This window comes from Gasterosteus aculeatus, chromosome X (genome assembly GCF_964276395.1).
Source record: "Gasterosteus aculeatus chromosome X, fGasAcu3.hap1.1, whole genome shotgun sequence".
Taxonomy (NCBI): Eukaryota; Metazoa; Chordata; class Actinopteri; order Perciformes; family Gasterosteidae; genus Gasterosteus; species Gasterosteus aculeatus.
In genome coordinates, this window is record NC_135698.1 from 4,476,086 (window position 1) to 4,493,030 (window position 16,945).

The 16,945-nt window shown below is 45.1% G+C and overlaps 1 protein-coding gene and 1 long non-coding RNA gene across 2 annotated transcripts; both read right to left on the reverse strand.

Annotated features, from left to right (window-relative positions):
* Positions 1-1,669: 1,669 nt before the first annotated feature.
* ccdc73 (coiled-coil domain containing 73) lies at positions 1,670-11,728 on the reverse strand. The gene is made up of 15 exons (XM_040163774.2): positions 11,606-11,728; positions 10,278-10,316; positions 8,994-9,129; positions 8,444-8,523; positions 8,091-8,213; positions 7,947-8,006; positions 7,673-7,777; positions 6,295-6,405; positions 6,082-6,222; positions 5,435-5,597; positions 4,100-5,319; positions 3,743-3,791; positions 3,529-3,635; positions 2,561-2,625; positions 1,670-2,188 (listed from the first exon to the last, which is right to left on the reverse strand). Exons 1-15 carry the CDS (start codon positions 11,726-11,728, stop codon positions 2,011-2,013), a joined length of 2,700 nt encoding a protein of 899 aa, XP_040019708.2. The 3' UTR covers positions 1,670-2,010.
* A 2,204-nt stretch (positions 11,729-13,932) lies between these two features.
* On the reverse strand, positions 13,933-16,634 carry LOC144383707 (uncharacterized). Its single transcript, XR_013451115.1, has 3 exons — positions 16,416-16,634; positions 14,441-14,530; positions 13,933-14,088 (listed from the first exon to the last, which is right to left on the reverse strand). It is a non-coding gene; the product is annotated as an uncharacterized LOC144383707 (long non-coding RNA).
* Between the last annotated feature and the right edge of the window lie 311 nt (positions 16,635-16,945).

Below are 16,945 nucleotides of genomic sequence, written 5' to 3' on the forward strand. Positions count from 1 at the left end.
CAGACTTGAATTCAAACCTATACAGCTCTCTGGCTGTATAGGCCTCTGTATTTCAGCAGGAGAGGGGGGGGGGGGGGGTGCAGGGGTGCGGGGGGGTTACTGTGAGTGTGATGTCCATTACTGCATTGCAATGCATCGGGATTTGATAGAAGCAGGTGATACAGACATTCTTGTGATACAAGTTTGATTTCCCGTGGTGTCCACCTCCAAGAGGTTATTTTAACATCAGGAAACACACACACACACGCACACACACACAACCCAGTGTGTGCCGGAGGACACATTGATGGAATGTGAATGTCAGCAGTCTCTTTATTTACTCTTCGTATAAAACACTGAGCAGTAATTAACAGCAGGTTCCCTCCCCAGCACGAGGTAATTGACTGTTTCAGAGCGCCAACACTTCATAATCCAGGATGTGTGTGTGAGACTGAAACTGTATTTGAGAGAGAAAACAAACGTGTTTTCTCGCGTGCAGGGAGAATATTAAAATGAACACTCCTTTATATTCCACACACACACACACACACCCCTCGCCCGCCTCCCCCCAGCATCTCTCCTCCCTCCCTCCCAATGAGGATAAGGGTCAGCGGCGGTGGGCAGAGCCACTCAAACACTGATTCTTCTTTATGAGCGCATCAACATTCAGGCATATTCATTGTCAGTAATGCAAAGTAACGTGGACTAAGGAGGAGGCCGCGTGTCACCGTCAAACCCAAAGAAGTGTCGATCGAGGAAGGTGAGCGGAATCTCGTTTTAACGAAGACAGCTTTGTGTCTCTCAGCAGAAGATGCACTCTGCAGCCATCTCCGTGAACACTCTTTTATTTGCTGCATTGAGAAAACATGACGGTGGAAGTATTTTAATTGACTTTCATACGTTACGAGCGTCCCCAACAGGCGTAAATACTATACAAAAAGACAGTCCTCTTTGACCCCTTTCCTACACCTTTACCCTGATATGTCCAATCAGAGAAACCCGATATATCCCACTTGTATACAAGCTATAGTCTTGAGAGGGCTACAGTGACACAGGCTCTGTGAATAGTTTTGTGAAAGCGCTCTAAACTCTATATTCCACAGCTTTCATAAGAATAATGTTTACGTATTGTAAAGTGCAATGTGCCACACAGACCAAGACAAAAAGCCACATTCTGAAATGCATGTTCCATTAAGAGGTGTTGTTGCAGCAGCCCCCCCCTCTCAAAGCTGTGCAGATGTAGCAGTGTCAGCTGCCTCGCGCTCACACACCGTCCTCACAGGGAACATAAAGTTAACGAGAGGCTCGTCGGCCGTCTGTTAATTAGTCTCAGGGTTCGCTAATTGATTTCTGCTAATTAGGGTTGTGGGGTGCTAATTGCTATCTCTCTATTCATGCTAATAGGTGTTAAAAGACAGGTGTCCCAAGTTGTAAAAACAGCAGCAGACACAACATGGTGCCCACCTGCTCCTGCTCTGGTTGGCCATGACGCTAATTGATGTTAATTGGCATGTTAACAGTTACGGGCCTTTTGTACCAGACAGCGGTGCTTCCTCCTTGACGTACTGTGTGTGCGTCATTCTAATAAACCAAATGCATGTGATGTTTGGTTGTTTCAATGCGTTTCCCCCGTTGGCTGCGCTGTTTGTTTTCTCTCTCAAATAGGTGATTTTATACAACTGACACAGAGTTGCCAAATGTAAGCCAAATATTTTATTTTTGTTAATATGACAAGGCATCTGTTGCAACACACACACACAACTGCATGTTAACATAAAATCTTTAGCAACAGAACTAAAAATCCAATGGAAAACTCACTGCCCTGTTCTCTTGCACGATGGCGATGAATGAAAGGACCCGTTTCCACTTAAATGGATGCATGCTTTTGTAACATTACTGTGAACAGGCAATGATTTAAGCCCAAAACCGAACAATCTTTTTTCACATCTATGGTTCTTATCTCAATAACAAGCAGTTCTAGTGGATGTGAAAGCAACTAGACGGCACAGGGTGATACGGAGTGCTAATCCTTTAGTCATCAGTTCTTCTTCTTTTGGGTAGGTGCAGCTTCTCCGTGTTGAGGAACTGCTCGATTTTGGAGATCTGGGCTCTGAACGATGACTGTTGGTCCTCCCTCTCCTGGGAGCAGAGGGACTCTCTGTCGGACTCGGACTCGGGCCCTTCAGCTGAGTTCGGATCTCTGCTACACCTGGTGATAGTAGACAGACATTGTTAAATCACCTTCATGTCATGTTCAAATAATACGGTAAAACAGTTCTTTGGAGCTTGTAGTCAATATCTCATGTTTTTTATTAATACAGACACTGCGATTTGTTCACCGCGTGTGCTCCATTAATCACTCTCTAAAATTAGTCTTTAGCCTTTATTTGGCTAACGAAAATAACCTCTGCTTGGCAAAACCTTTTGTACAATGTACAATAGTGCAAAATGGAGACAAATTATCACAGTCATTCAGCCTGCTACTACCGATAGCTGCGTATTAGCAGTGGTTAAATAAAAAAGATAGTTTGATCATGATCTCTGTTTTCAAATAAGCACCTGCTCTATTAAAAGGACTCACCCTGATCTGGATCTGGTGAGTCTGCTAACTGGAAAAGAAGCGGCGGACACCGAAGCTCTGCTCTCCTGTGCACAAACGACACCAAAGAGCACAAAGTTCAGACATCTGAGAAGGCAGTCAGGCCCGGTCTGAACTCTGGGTGACGTTCCCAGTGTTCAGACAAAATAAAAGCTTTGGCCCTCGCTACAATTTGTTCAACCATCGGACTGGCCTTTTTTTTTTTTCCCTCGAGGCCCGGTGCGCTCCATCTCCCTCAATTGCCGGCACCTGGATCTGATAAAAACGAAGAGTGGCCGTTTGCGGTGATGGTAACAAAGGAGAGAGCGAGAGTGTGCGAGAGTGAAGAAAAAGAAAAAAAAACGAGCAGGGCAGAGCGATGATGAACTGAGAGGCAGAGGGGCTGAGGGGATGGATAGTGACGGAGTGAGTGAGAGAGGAGGGGCGGTACACCGAGCGCCATTAGGGAGACCCTCTGTCGCAGCTCGTTCGTCCTCTGTCTGTCTGGCTGTCGGCTCCGCGCCTTCGCTCGACACCCGACGGGAACATCGGCCATTGGCCCGTCCAGGAGCCCGCTCGGAGCCGCAGCACTAATCCCCCCCCCCCGGCGTCCACTCGGGACAGCATTTGGGAAACGCCGGAATAAAGTGGGACAGGGGTGATGACTTTGAGCCAACTTCTTTGTTAGAGAAGATATTTTATCATGCTGGGGGCGTCACATCGTAATGCAGAACACGGCTGCTGTGGTGAATGGGACTTGTCCTACTTGCTGCAGGTTCAGGTCGTATTCCGAAATCATTCCTTCATCACGGGGCGTGTAGGCAGGTTTGTAAATCCTCGGTGCTGAGTGACCTCTGACCTGTAATAACGGGATCAGCGTGCAGCTAAAGATCGCTCCACATGTGTTGCCGTGCTAACACTTTGTCCCACGAGAGCCGCTTCCCTACTCCTCTACGGGTTCTGTCACTCACCGGGTCTGCCGCCGCTGTCTCTCCCGGGCGCCTCGGTGAGGAAGCGACGGACCCAGAGACGCCGGAGGCCCCCAGCAGATCCGACGCTCTGGTAACCTCAAAGGGGACTGGGAGGAATGAGGTGAGGGAGGGCGAGAGATGACTGATCATTTATGACGGTTTGAAACAGTTGTGCATCACCTATGTTGCATAACGGCACGAATGCCGGCGTCACCTTTGTCGGGCTTGCTTTTGAGGAACGCAGGTATCGTGCATACACGCCGCTGTGTTAAAAGACAAAGACAGAAATAACAATACATCATCTGCGGTGTCCACGGCTCACATATTCATTCATCGTTTTGTGATGGATGTTTAATCTAACTGACTCTGCATAAATACATTATATGGTTTTGAAGGTCAACCGAATGCAAAAATAAAATATACCTGTAGTTTGTTCTGAACACAAAGTAATAAAGCTGTCAAATGTCCCCACAGACATTGAAGAGGACAGTACTGCGGAGACGAAGAAATACTCTCTCGAATGCCACTGAATGCTAATCGTATGCTGTGTGTGTTTGAACAACTACGGAACCTGAACAAACGGATGCAGGAAGGACGCATGTGCCTCATCTGTGGAGAGCTCCGCTCTTCTCTGGGCAGATGACGACCCGAGCAGAGGGGACTGGTTTGTACCACCGTCCGGCGTCTCTTTGGCAGGAGAGCAGTCGTAGCTTTCCGCGGCGGCAGCCTCCGGCGACGCATCGCCCTGCTGACGTGGGCGGACTGACGGCTGTGCGCCGGCTGTGCTCGTCATCGCCTCTCCGGCATCGTCCATTTCGTTGGTCGCCATTTGCTCCGGACTGCTGCCAGTCTCAAGGTCGGCAGTGTCCATCGCTGCGTCGGCACAGTCGTCCTTCTCGCTGTTTTCATTTTCTCGTGCGTCAACGCTTGACTGACCCTCCCTGTCCGTGAGGGCCCCTGTACCACCGTCGTCATCGGCCCACGGGGAGGTCAGCTGACCACTCAGTTCGTAGGGTTCTGCAGCGGTTTGCCTGATGTCTGAAGGATCACCTGGTTGAGGTTGTGTTGTCCCTGACTTGGGGAGACTACCACCGTCCGACTGAGCCGCTGATGCGCCGTCGATCTGTGAGCTGCAAACGTCAGACTGATTCGGAGGTCCAGAAAGTTTGGTTGACAAATCGGCTTCCGTTTTCTCTCTAACGAGATAAATCGGAGTAACTGACTTGGCAAAGGGGATGACCTCATCACACCGAAGGCTTTGCCCCTCTCGGACGACGCGGTTTGGCCCCCGATCGGAGCAGCACAGGGCCGAGGGCGTCTCGTATCGTTCACCCGGGCGGCTGGAGTCGGACTCCGCGCCGCAGTCGGCCGGGAGGTCGTCAACCTGCTGCGCGGCGCTCTGGCCTGTGGTCCTACCGGCGGGCGTCTGGGCCGCTAGCGGGGTTTCTGCTGCCTGCCACCTTGTCTTTCCTCCCTCCCCCACCAAGCACGTCCCTGTTGTTCCTGTTTCAGGCCGTTCGGGTTCCTGCTCTGACCCGAGGATCTCCTCTACTCCGTCTGCAGCTTGAGCCCCTACGCTGCCTCCTTCCTTCGCATCGTGTCGCTCTCCGTTCAATTGCAGCTCCTGGTGTCCTTCTCCCTCGTCTCTGTCGTTTTCTACCTGTCCCACATCGTCTTTCCAGCTCTGCTCCCTCTCCCCCGTCCCTCCGGTCCGTTCATCACTCTGTCCTAAGCTCATCCAGCCTGAGGATCCATCGACAGACACATGGCCGTAGCTTAGAACGGTTGATTCTGTTGAAAAAAAAAAATCATCACAGCATCATGAATAGAACTTGTAGTCTGTCAGTTAACTTGTTTTCTAGGAGTATAGGTCTATGTCCTGTGTGTTTATGTTTAGTTGGCTGACCTCCAGATGCTCCAGTGGCATCTCGCTCAGCCGCGACCCTCATGTCCTCCAGACGGTCTGGACTGTGTGTGTGAGAGGAGGCCAAGTGCTGCAGACTGCCAAACACGGGTTCGTTAAGAGTTCCCTTCCATCTGATGCCCTCTGGAGGAACGCCGCCACTCATCTGAGTGGAGAAATACAGTCGCCTGCTTTTTACATTTATTCCCAGATTTGCTCCATGTTGTTATGAACTTCAGGCTAATCTATTGCTGAACTTTTAACAGGTCATGCTGGACCGCTTAGTACTTTCCATCTGAACCTAATATTTCAAAAATCTGGAAGTATTGTTTAATAAAACAAAACGGCTTTCAAACTGAAAACAGCACTTAATCAATATGGACTTGTTGGACTCCCTCATTTCACTGTAGTTGTGGAATATTATCAAGCCAATACTTCTTGTGGGTGTTGTATGCAGAGGGGACCTGCATCTGCTTGGGGCATGCAGATTAAAATAAATAAATAAACCAAAGTTCAGTAGGTCACAGTTGAGGTACGATAAGTAATTACTTTCAGATTTTTAAGGATAACAATAAAAGAGCTTTGTGTATTTGTGGTAACATTACCGATACCTGTGTGTTTTGAATCCACCGTGCGTGCGTGTCTCTAACCTGCGATTCACATATATGCTGAGCATGCACTTTGGCCTGCGAGGACAGTTCGGCGTGTTCCCGACGGAGCTCCTCGTGAGCCTCCTTCACCGCGCGAAGCTGCTGCTGCTCGCCCTCGATGCGTTCCAGAAACACCGCCTTCTGTTCAAACATCGAGGTTTTTTTGAAAAATGTCAGCGCTGCCCTGGCTTCCCTCTCACTGCGGTCTCCTACCTCTTTGTCCCAGCTGTGCTTGGACGCGCCGTCGCTCTCCATCAGTCGAGCCACCTCGTCTTCCGCCGCCTGGCTCCTCTCTCTCATTGCCCTCTGTTCTCGCTTAAGGGCCTGCAGTAAAATTAATCACCCGTGGGATTTTTAATGCAATACTAAATTTTTATGTGTTTATTTAAGGTGAACAGAGGGTCTTAAACAGAGTGGCGAGAAAAGGAGAGCGAACACTTCTCGCTAGTACAAATCAGTTGGCTTGTGTCATTTTAATAATGATTTTAATAAATGAAGGAAATGGGCGAATTAAAAGAAAATTTGAAAAGGGGGGCAGGGAGAGAAGAAAGGTGAGTGATAAACTGTGAAGCCATAAATGGAGAATAAACACACTATCATTCAGTTGCGGAAGGGATCACATTCACTAATGTATATTCTGTGATGTACAACACCGCATTCATCACGTTTATGAAGAGAAACCACAGCATTCATTTATTTATCTTATTGTGTAAATTCACCCCGTAAGCATTTAAATAGAACGCGACGAACTACTGATCCGCACGGGGCCAATGGGTGCTGCAGGGGCCGTTGTGTTTGGAAGATAATCAGATAATAAGTCTCCTCAGTATGTGACTAAAGGTGTTTTTTAGGAGACAAATGGTTGTAATATCCAGCTGTTGGTCTGGTCTTGTTTATTAAGGTAAATGCCGGTATTCATATGATGCTTTGGTACAATGACGTTAAGCATAACAGTTTAATTATTATTTTTGCCAAAAAATGGCACTGTTGCAGATACACAACTGAATGTAATTCATTACTTCAACTCAAACCTGCTACTGTTATGTCACAATAATCGTTTTTTTTTCCTATTTTGGATTGTTAAAGGGACACTGATATTACACGTCAAAATCAATAATATTAAACAACTGTACAAACTACTGAGTAATGGCTTCTGAGAGAGAATTTGTCCAAAAAAAGATGCCGTCTTTGTGATGTCATCAGGGTTATCTCAGCTTGGACAGAAAGCCTGGATGAACACACCACCGTCTCATGCTTTACCAGCACAAAAGGTGACAGAAAACATTGTTTATTCGTACAGCTGAGTGGTTCTTTGAGATTAACTCCTTTTTTACGGTCTGCTTTAATTCTTTTATTCCCTAACATCGGTCTACTAACATCCTGCTTTGCTTTAAAAAGAACAAAAGAAAATTCCCAGAGACTAATAATTGTGAATTTTCACAATTTTTTTCCCGCTATGTTTAAATCCTTCCATTGTTCTTCACAGGTCTGACTCTGCTAAAGCAATACAAATCAATGAGTTGAAATGGTTGAAATGGGCCAGCACAGGGACTTTTTCAACAGCTGTGTCCTTAAACCAGCAGAGTCTCACCTGGTGCTGCTCCCTCAGAGTGTGCAGCTGCTGCTCCACCCTGCGCACCGTCTGCGTCTGACTCAGCAGAAGCTGCTGCGTGTGCTGCAGACAGCTCATCAGTTCCTGAGCAAAAAACAGGTATCCACCAGGGAGTCAGAACAACGGCACACTTCCATTGACACTTTCTTCCAGTGTGTCAGTGTCATTGTGACCCTCAAAAGGGAAAATAAGATATGATCAAGTTTAATGGAGTGGTCACAAATGACCTTCTACCGGTCTGCTCGTTTCTTACCAGCTTTTCTGCTCTCACAGCCACATTTTCCTCACAGAGTTTTTTGTTCATTTCAGTTTCCTGAACAAGCAACAGAAATGTATGAAAAACAAGCATTATTTTGTTTATTTTGAATGAGTATCCCGTTTACGGCTCGTTCTTTACCAGGTTCAGTTGGTGGTGCAGCTGCTCGCAGTGCTGCTCTCTGCCTGCGGCACCGCGGGCCTCGTCCCGTCTGACTGACGTCATCTTGGCCTTGATCAGCTCGTGACTGATCTCCTCCAACTCCTGAGAAAGCAACATACAATAACAACAATAATCTGGTTAAATACTGACAATTTTATTTCTGTTTTGTAATTCTTAGGATACCACAGACATTTATTGGCTGTGATGGAGCCTGAGAAAGTCACGGAGGGTGTAAACAGCATTTCGGCTGACCCACAATCTGCTATATGAAAACAGACGCCTCGACAGTTTACCTCAGATAATTCCTGATGTTGTTGGACTTTTTCACAAACCTTCGTCAGTGACGCAATGGTGGCTTCTTGTTTTTCATTTGCGGCAGTCAGCTTCTTTATTATTTTCAAGGCCTCCTCCACTGTAAGAATTACACACGGTGAGAGACCATTGGACATACTGACTTACATTACTGAAAGTAAGGGGAAGACAGGATAAGCAACTATAACTTTGCTATTTCTATACAGAATGAGCCAACTGCATACCTGAATCAACCCTTTACATAGAGGGGACATCGTGAGTTACGAGATTAGAGATAAATGCGTTTTTAAATTAATTGCGCTGACAGTGTAATTGCCGCTGGTCATGTCTTGACAACAATAGCGAGCCGATGCCACTTTAACACTGTACACAGCGCTCTACGGGACTCATTTAAAATAGCCGAGGTCGAGATCTCCTTGAGTTGTTTCCAACACCTTGTTACATTCAGGCTGCTCTGGGTCACTATTAACCTGGAAACTTCAGCTTTGCCCAGAGAGGGAGCATCTATACACTGTGTATCATAGACTGTGCATGGGGAGGCGCATACTCATCCATCCAGTAATTAATTACCGTTTTGTTCTAGTTTCTCGTGGGCCTGCTTGACCATGGCACACTGCCTGGAGAGAGCGCTGAAGCGTTTCTCCACCTCGCCCATCTGATTCAAGTGGCTTTCCTTTGTCCGGCTCTGCAAGGTCAATTTCTGCCCCTGTGGGGAAGATCAAGTCAACGACACACAACGACATGAGCTCCTTCTCCCCGGACAAAAGAAAGATCATCAGTGCCGGACAGTGTTTGACTCGCAAGTCTGGAGAACAGGAAAAAACAATACAGCAATATGTTCTTACGGGAGAAGCGTGGCGGGGATGAATGGAGTGATAAATGGGAGCGGTGAATGGAGGTTTACAAAGAGAAATGAGAAAAAAATCATTTTTGAAAAAAGTCAAAAATGTTTCTTTTCCTACAGTGATGGTTTAACATATCGTTCGATGACGAGACTAATGCTGCTTCTAATCTGCTGCCAGTAGCTGTTAGCTTGGGCTAGCATGACCACCACAAGCAAAGGGAAACACAGAGGCTGCCTGGATCACAAGGGAACACAAGTGGTGTCAAGGCTCCAGGAAGTCACCGCCAAAATGCTGTGTGGTATAATCGCAAAATTGCAAAACTTTGTAATCAATAAGAATGAAACAAACCTTATTTAGCGTGTAAATGAGTGAGAGTACCAATTTGATTTGTTTTAACAATAAAAACAGTCAGGCTAGCCGTTTCCCCCTACTCTCAGTCTCTCACACAAGCTAAGCTAACTGGCTGCTAGCGCTAGCTCCGCACACAGACATCGAAGTAGTACTGATCTTCTTTTTCACATCACAGCAACACAAGATTTAAAAGGCGGGTGCAGAACAAGAGAAGGCAAAGTGATGTCCGGGAACTGAGGGGCTCGCGGTTCGACGAGGATCAGCTTTGTCTTTTTCTGCGGGATGAAGGAAATAAAGTGAAGACATGCCTCACAGCGCTTTATTGCTCCTCAAACTGCCATTTTGGTTTGATCGTCTGTATCAAGCTGAGCGGATGCTTTGTTTGCCCCGCTCCCCTCTCCTGACTTGGTCGTCTCCCTCCTGTGCGGCAGAGCCACTGTTATGTGAAGAGGGCTCAGCCGAGCGAGGCCCGGTTATAAAACATTTTAATAGAGATATTTTCTCTGCTGTGGCTGGCAGTTCAAAGTGTCGCGCACTCCCCATCCGTTACTCCTGATGATCTCTTCCCTCCTTAGCACCGTCCCGTCGCCCTCCTCTTAATTTTTCTCACTCCCACCGATCCTCTATCAACAGTCTGCAGAGGAAAATCCCTCCTCACCAGCTCATTGGATCTCTTCTCCAAGTTGTACTTCAGTAACTGTGAAACAGCAGAAAAAGAAAAAATCATAGATCAAAAAGGCTTTTCAACTTACTTTTGGGATTAAAAAAAATGAGCAGTAATATTTTCCACACATTTACTCAATATAGCAGGGCAAGAATGAACATTATTTTCAAGCGAGCGCTGCTGCCTGCAGGGACACCGTGATCGAAAGGGTCTAACGCAGGGGTGCCCACACTTTTTCGGCTTGCGAGCTACTTGTCAATCAACCAAGTCATGGCGATCTACAGTGCGGGGGGAGGGGCGCACGACACCTATGCCTCAAAGTGTTCAGAGGGCAACAAATATCCACAATATAACCTTTAAAAAAGCTAACCTAGGAATATGGTATCTTTGTCTAGTATTAAATGAAAATGTGCTCCCTCATCCCTCATTGATCCAAAGCTGCAACTAACGATTTTGCTCAGGATTGATTGACGTGTTTATCTCATTTTTATTATCTGATTAACCATTTAGTTGACATTGAGTCGTTACGTGTCCACAGTCTCTAAGCGATTCAAATATCATGTTTCGTCCAACCAACCACAAATACCAATGATAATTGTCACATTGGAGAAGCTTGAACAAGAATTATGTGGCAGTTTTCCATACAATGTGTTTAATGTCTTAAAGGGGTCATATTGAGCAAATCGGCTTACTTGTGGGCCTAATTTGTTTGATATTGAACGTAATTATAGTTGTAGAAAATATCAGCTCATTTACAGAGATTAAATCGCACTGCCGTGATGATTTATTTATAAGTGTAATTAGTCAGGCCATATTGTTCCAGAGCTCAAATTTGCAATTTAGCAGATCGTCAAGATGTGGCAATTAAATCTCCTCAATCTCAACCGCCACTGAAGTTAAAGTGTGTTAAATTAAAAGGGAGCCCAGCAGACCGCGTCGCGTGAATTAGCAGAGGACCGGCCTCGCGTGACCAAAAACACCAGCCAGTGTCTCCCGGATAGAATATCAAAAACACCCTCCGTTGTCTCTGAGGCGGCGGGTTGTTAATGTGCAGCGGCCCGTGGGGACGGCTGTATATCACTTCTGGGGTGTCGAGTCTGAAGACCAGCCGGGCTCCAACGACCCCCCCCCCTCCCCTCCCGAGCCCCTGACTTGGTTGGGCATGAGCTTCCTTTATTTACTTCTCCCTTTGAAAACTTTTTTTCTCTGGTTTTTGAGAAAGAAAAAGGGAGAAAGGAAAGTGATGGGAGGAGTGGGAGGGTTGATGCGTGTGTTGCAGAGCCAGAGAGGGGAGGCTGTGTGTGTGTTACACGTCTCAGTACCTGTAGCGACTTCAGCTTCTCTTTCAGGTTGTTTATCTCCTTGTCTTTTAACTCAGCACTGATCTGGTACTTCCCCTGAAATAGTACGATTATCACTGGGAGTGTTAAAATACCAAAGGGCATCACAAAAAGACGGGACAACGGAAATGAGTCAGTACACTACTCCTAAAAACATGAATTGAATAACCTTGAATGATTTGGGGGACAAGCCCTTCATACCTTTTCCTCCTCAATGTTTGTTATGTTGGCCTGAAGCTTGAAGAGAGAAATTTGTTGAGAGGGATTTTAATGAATGGCTAAACGCCTTTGTTTAGATATGAAAACGGCAAACCTGACGGTAAAAACATACCTGCTTCTTAACACTGACCAGTGACTCTGAGTGCTGGTTTGACAACTTTTCCATTTGATGTTGCAGGGACTCCTGTCACACAGGAGAGAGTTGATCAACACAGCACACCGTATCAAAATAAGCTGTGTATTGTGTGAGAATATCCAGCCGGCCGTACCGTCTCCCACTCCAGCTCCTGTTTCTCCAACACCAGTTTACTGATCTGATCCTCAAAGCGCGTCTCTGCATCCTGAAACAACGTTTACGTCACGGCCGATACTCAAACATCCAATCACGCACACTGCGTAAGGAGTAATTCATCATCAGACATGCAGGGCCCTGCTAAATGAAATAACGCCACAGTGACATTAGATGCGGCGATGGAGGCTGGCACGGGGCGATTTGAGCTGAGAAATCGGTTGGAGTTGAGCCAGAACTGCAAATGGAGCAAATTTCCCCGGTGCATCTCCCCGTATCTTTTTGTAGGAGCATGCAGAGAAAGGGGAACATTAGAGGGGAGGTGATATTTGTGGAAAGCCATCCCTATCCTCCCTCTTCCCAGGGAGAAGGCAGGTAAAAGTCAATTGCTCTCTATATAACCACGGGACTTTTTTATGTGCACGTGGGAGCTGGTTAACTCACTACGTTTTCTTATATGTTCCAATTAAACTATCATACCAGCAAAGCGGTGCCCTTAAAAAAAAGGAGAAGAGTGTGAGTGCACAGGAGATAAAGGTCAGGAATCATTATTGGTGTGTGTGTGTGTGTGTGAGAGAGAGTGGGTTTGTTTAGAGTTTAAAACAACACTAGAAAGTTTTATCAATCACAAATTTGAAATCCACAACTGCAAGAGCTGAGGGTACTAAAAAAATAATATTTAATCAAATTGTAATCTACAATATTACAACAACTAACTTACTAACTACCTTTTCCATGACCTTTTTGTAACTTTATCACTTTATTGGTGTTTTGAATGGAGGCCTTAAAAAGGGTATTTGGTTATGAATATTTGATAGTCCAGCTGAAAGAAGTTAGTCACAGCTGAAGTTTTTGCTGTGATGAACTGTGTCTTCACTAAGCTCACACTGCCACATTATCTTCTCCTGCATCAAGTGCCTTCCCATTTAAGTCGATCATTGTGCCACAATCTCACTAGAAAGAGAAAAAATTAGAGAAAACTAAGCCGTTGGAATTTGACCCGCTCAGGAATGTCCGGCAGCGTCGCGACATTCTCTCGCTACTCAATCTCTCACCCCAGCACGACCAAACTACAAAACGCTACTTGGCGGCGCCCGAGGAGGATCACGCCGAAACACCATCTCATGCTCGTGGACCAGTTAACACGACCATAACAATAAAAACTAAAACGGCAACAAACCACCAACATCCAATCCCCACTTGCCTAACCATTGAGCACACTCTCTGTCGTCCGGATTGGAAGTACTTGCTGGAGGCTAGGCTGCATTTTTGTTACTTTTACGAACAAATTTACCTCCTACTTATTGGTCAGGGGGTCAAATGGCTTTTAGTGACCCCCATCATGATGCAATGTGCATCAAACCTAGCTGGCTCTCATGAAGGTGGCCGACAGAGCCAGCTGGCCGCTTCCTCCTCAATGAAGTCACGCTGCTCTAACGCCAAAGTAAGTTCTACACACTAGTTAACAGTGACACGAGCAATGCCTGCAACAAATACGGACAAAAACATTAAAGCAGGGTTACATTTTAGTTTTGAAAAGAAAGGTAAATAAAACGAGGGAACAATCTGCTTTTGGTGAACTGATCACAACCAGTGCAACTGGGAGGAGTGACAATTGGCGCCACACACACACACACGTACGCAGCATCGTCTCGAGGGACAACAGTCTCCAGTGTTGGGACACCTACTGGTTATCACATTATGTAAAATCATCAGAGACTTAAGAGCGTTACTCCAGAGAAGCGTTACTTTGGCGATGCTGAATCAGTTTAAAAGGTTGCACACTGACAGCAAATGTTACAAAATGCTTCCGTACCCTCCGGATGTGCAGCTCCTCAAAAGTCTCAAGTAGATGGGTTTTAAATTCCAGCAACTGCAGCAAGATGGTGCCTCCACCCTGTGTTTGACAGCGAGCGTTAGACAGAGACAGCTCCTCCTCCATCGCAGTGCTTCCTACCTGCGAAAGAAAAGTGTGTTCTTCTAATTCAGCTACTCGAATACTCAGTTAGTGGTGACATTGGGAATTCTAAACGGTGCAAAATTGGGTCACGTGGTGAGAATGTAGGGAAAAGGTGTTAAAAATGAATTTCCACCTGCATACAATTTGCTAACGTGTTTTCCACAAAGAGTGAACTGTTCTGCCACAGAAACAACACATATTCCATTGTTTTATATCTGATAACCAAACAAATACCCAGGAGTTATTTATATGAAAGGTTTTCCGTTTAGATCTACTCCTAAACTAAATAAACAAATGAGCTGGTGAATGTTCTCTGCTTTGTCCTCTGTTGTCAGAAGTGGTAAGTTACGGCGGTGTGCGCGGGGAGGGTCCCGGAGTCAACGCGGAGATCCATCGAGTTGTTGCAGAGCAGGCCAAGGTCCCAGCGGGCCTCTGCTGCCTGTTAATCAAAAAAGAAAAAGAACGTTTAGTTGAAAGTGGTTAACAGAATTGGCTATTTAATAAGCGCTAACACTCTGCCTTTCCACTCGCATGCTTATAATTACTTCCTCATCTGCAGTTTTTTACTGCTAAATGATTTTATTAAAAAAATATATGCAAGCACATTAAAGCCTCGTAATGTTCTTCAATCACTACAATCCAACCAAATGGCTTTGAAATGACCATTAGGGTTTTTTTCTGCCTTTGTTTTACACCACGTCCATTGCGGAGAGGAGATAACACCTTGATAAGCCATCTAGGTTTCAAATGAACCAGTCCATTGACACTAATAGGGGTCAGAGCAATAACAATGAATGGACAAATTGCACTGTCAATGCTTTTTAAATTATCTTGGTTATTCAATTTGACCTGTGGATGGTCAATGCCTCAACATAACCAAGAAACTGAGTGAAACACACACACGCACACACAGAAATATGACTATTTAAGTGGGAGGTCTCCACTAGCCACTGATCTCTTAATAGAACAGACCTTTTCCCCCATTTAACCTGTGCTGGTTTCAATCATGTTGGAGGATTAAATGATCCCTGCTAGAATTGGCCACTATCATAAAATGGCAGTGTGACCCCAGGCTGAGGCGGGCGTGCAAACGCGCGCTGGTGTGTCAAAGTGACGGTGTGTGTCCGTCTTGCGTGCCTGTGTGTGTGTGTGTGTGTGTGTGTGTGTGTGTGAGACTGGGAGTTAGGGGAGTAGACCTTCAATGTCTTTATTCTGCTCCTGCCGTGCTTCACTTGAGCAGGTATTAACCACCATCTCTGAGCCATGAAAAGACAAATTAAAAGAGATGCCCTCCACATGACGCCTGTATTACCTTTCTGTTGAGTTATGTTAGTTACTGTGTCGTAATGCACTGAGGAAAAGAAAGTTGAACCACAGCCCCAAGATTGTAATACAATTATTCAAGTTTCAGCAATATAATAAACGGAATACTGCAAAGACTAACGGTAAAGTGTAGTACAATAGGAGTTTCCCCCCTGGATACATTTCATCATGTTACAGTAGGGAAAGCAGGGGTTTGAAAATAAATGGAAATGGATGAATTTCAGTTGTAGTATTGTGCATGTTATTAGTAACGCCTGTGCTTTTTACCACTACGGCAAGAAAATATCTATTATTAAGTCTGGCTTGAAAACAGCTTATTAGCCTACACAGCACACTGGTGTTGGTTTTTGACATTTGATGTATCATTAAAGACCACATAATACAGCCCATTTCCTGACCATAATGCAAGTATTTACTGTTCAAGGCAAATATTAAGCCAATTGTAAATACTGTATTTTTCTTTAGAAAGTTCTTTGTTTTTAAATGCTGAGGAACAAACTTTACTTAATTATCTTCAATATTATTTAAAATTGTTTGAGTTGAGTTTTTTTACTTTTTAAAAAAACGGTTCCCAAGTGTTGATAAAAGGCTTTAGCAATGCTAACACCTTAGCTAAACCCCTCTTAAGTCAGAGTTCATTAACGTAACGTTAGTTGCATTTCAAATAACGTTAAATTTGGTATGGTGTTAGGGTATTTTCTTTAACTCAAGTCATCCAACTGATTACTCAACTTTAAATTAAATAAAAGCCAGCTTAAATTGGAATAGTCACCAGACCTAAATATTAGCCAAAACTCTTGCTAGCCTAAACCAAACGCTAACGTAATGCTAGCGAGCTAACCCTACAATGAAATGTCAACTAGGCTAACGTTAGCATGAGCCCTCAATTAGTTAACAAAACGTAAAGTTTGTTAAATCATTTTGAGATAATGTTGTTTTCAAATACACGTTTAAGAGACTTAGTCTGGTAACGTCTCGGTTTGCTAATATTGCCACGTTACCTTTGTAAGGTTATTTAGCCCAGCGAGCAACGGATCCCCAAATAACGTTAAGACGGTTCTCAACAGCGGGCATGACGTCAGCAGAGGCTCATGTTCTTCTTGACGTTAACGACAGCGGCCGTTGCAAGAGATGACGCGGCATTTGGTTTAAACACAAATGGCAACATTGCAAATTCAATCCTGTCCTTCAATTAATTACGTATTTTTCTGTTAGTTTAACTGATTTTAAAAAAGACCATGCAAACGTTCAGTTTTCATGAAGTCTCTGCACTCTTGGGGAAATTACATGTTTTCTCCTTTTGCTCTTATTTTGCAGCACCAGCACACTGGAGGTCAGTAAAACGTCAGAATTGGACGGCAAATTAAAACTTAATTTGACTTAAATGTACACACAACCAACCACCAGATGGGGAATCTGATATGCGCTGCTCTGGGCTGTTGGTCCCAAATTATATGCAACATAATTATAGCATCATGTATTCCGTTTAAACGAAACGATAAAATAATCGACAACCACACAAATAAGTGAA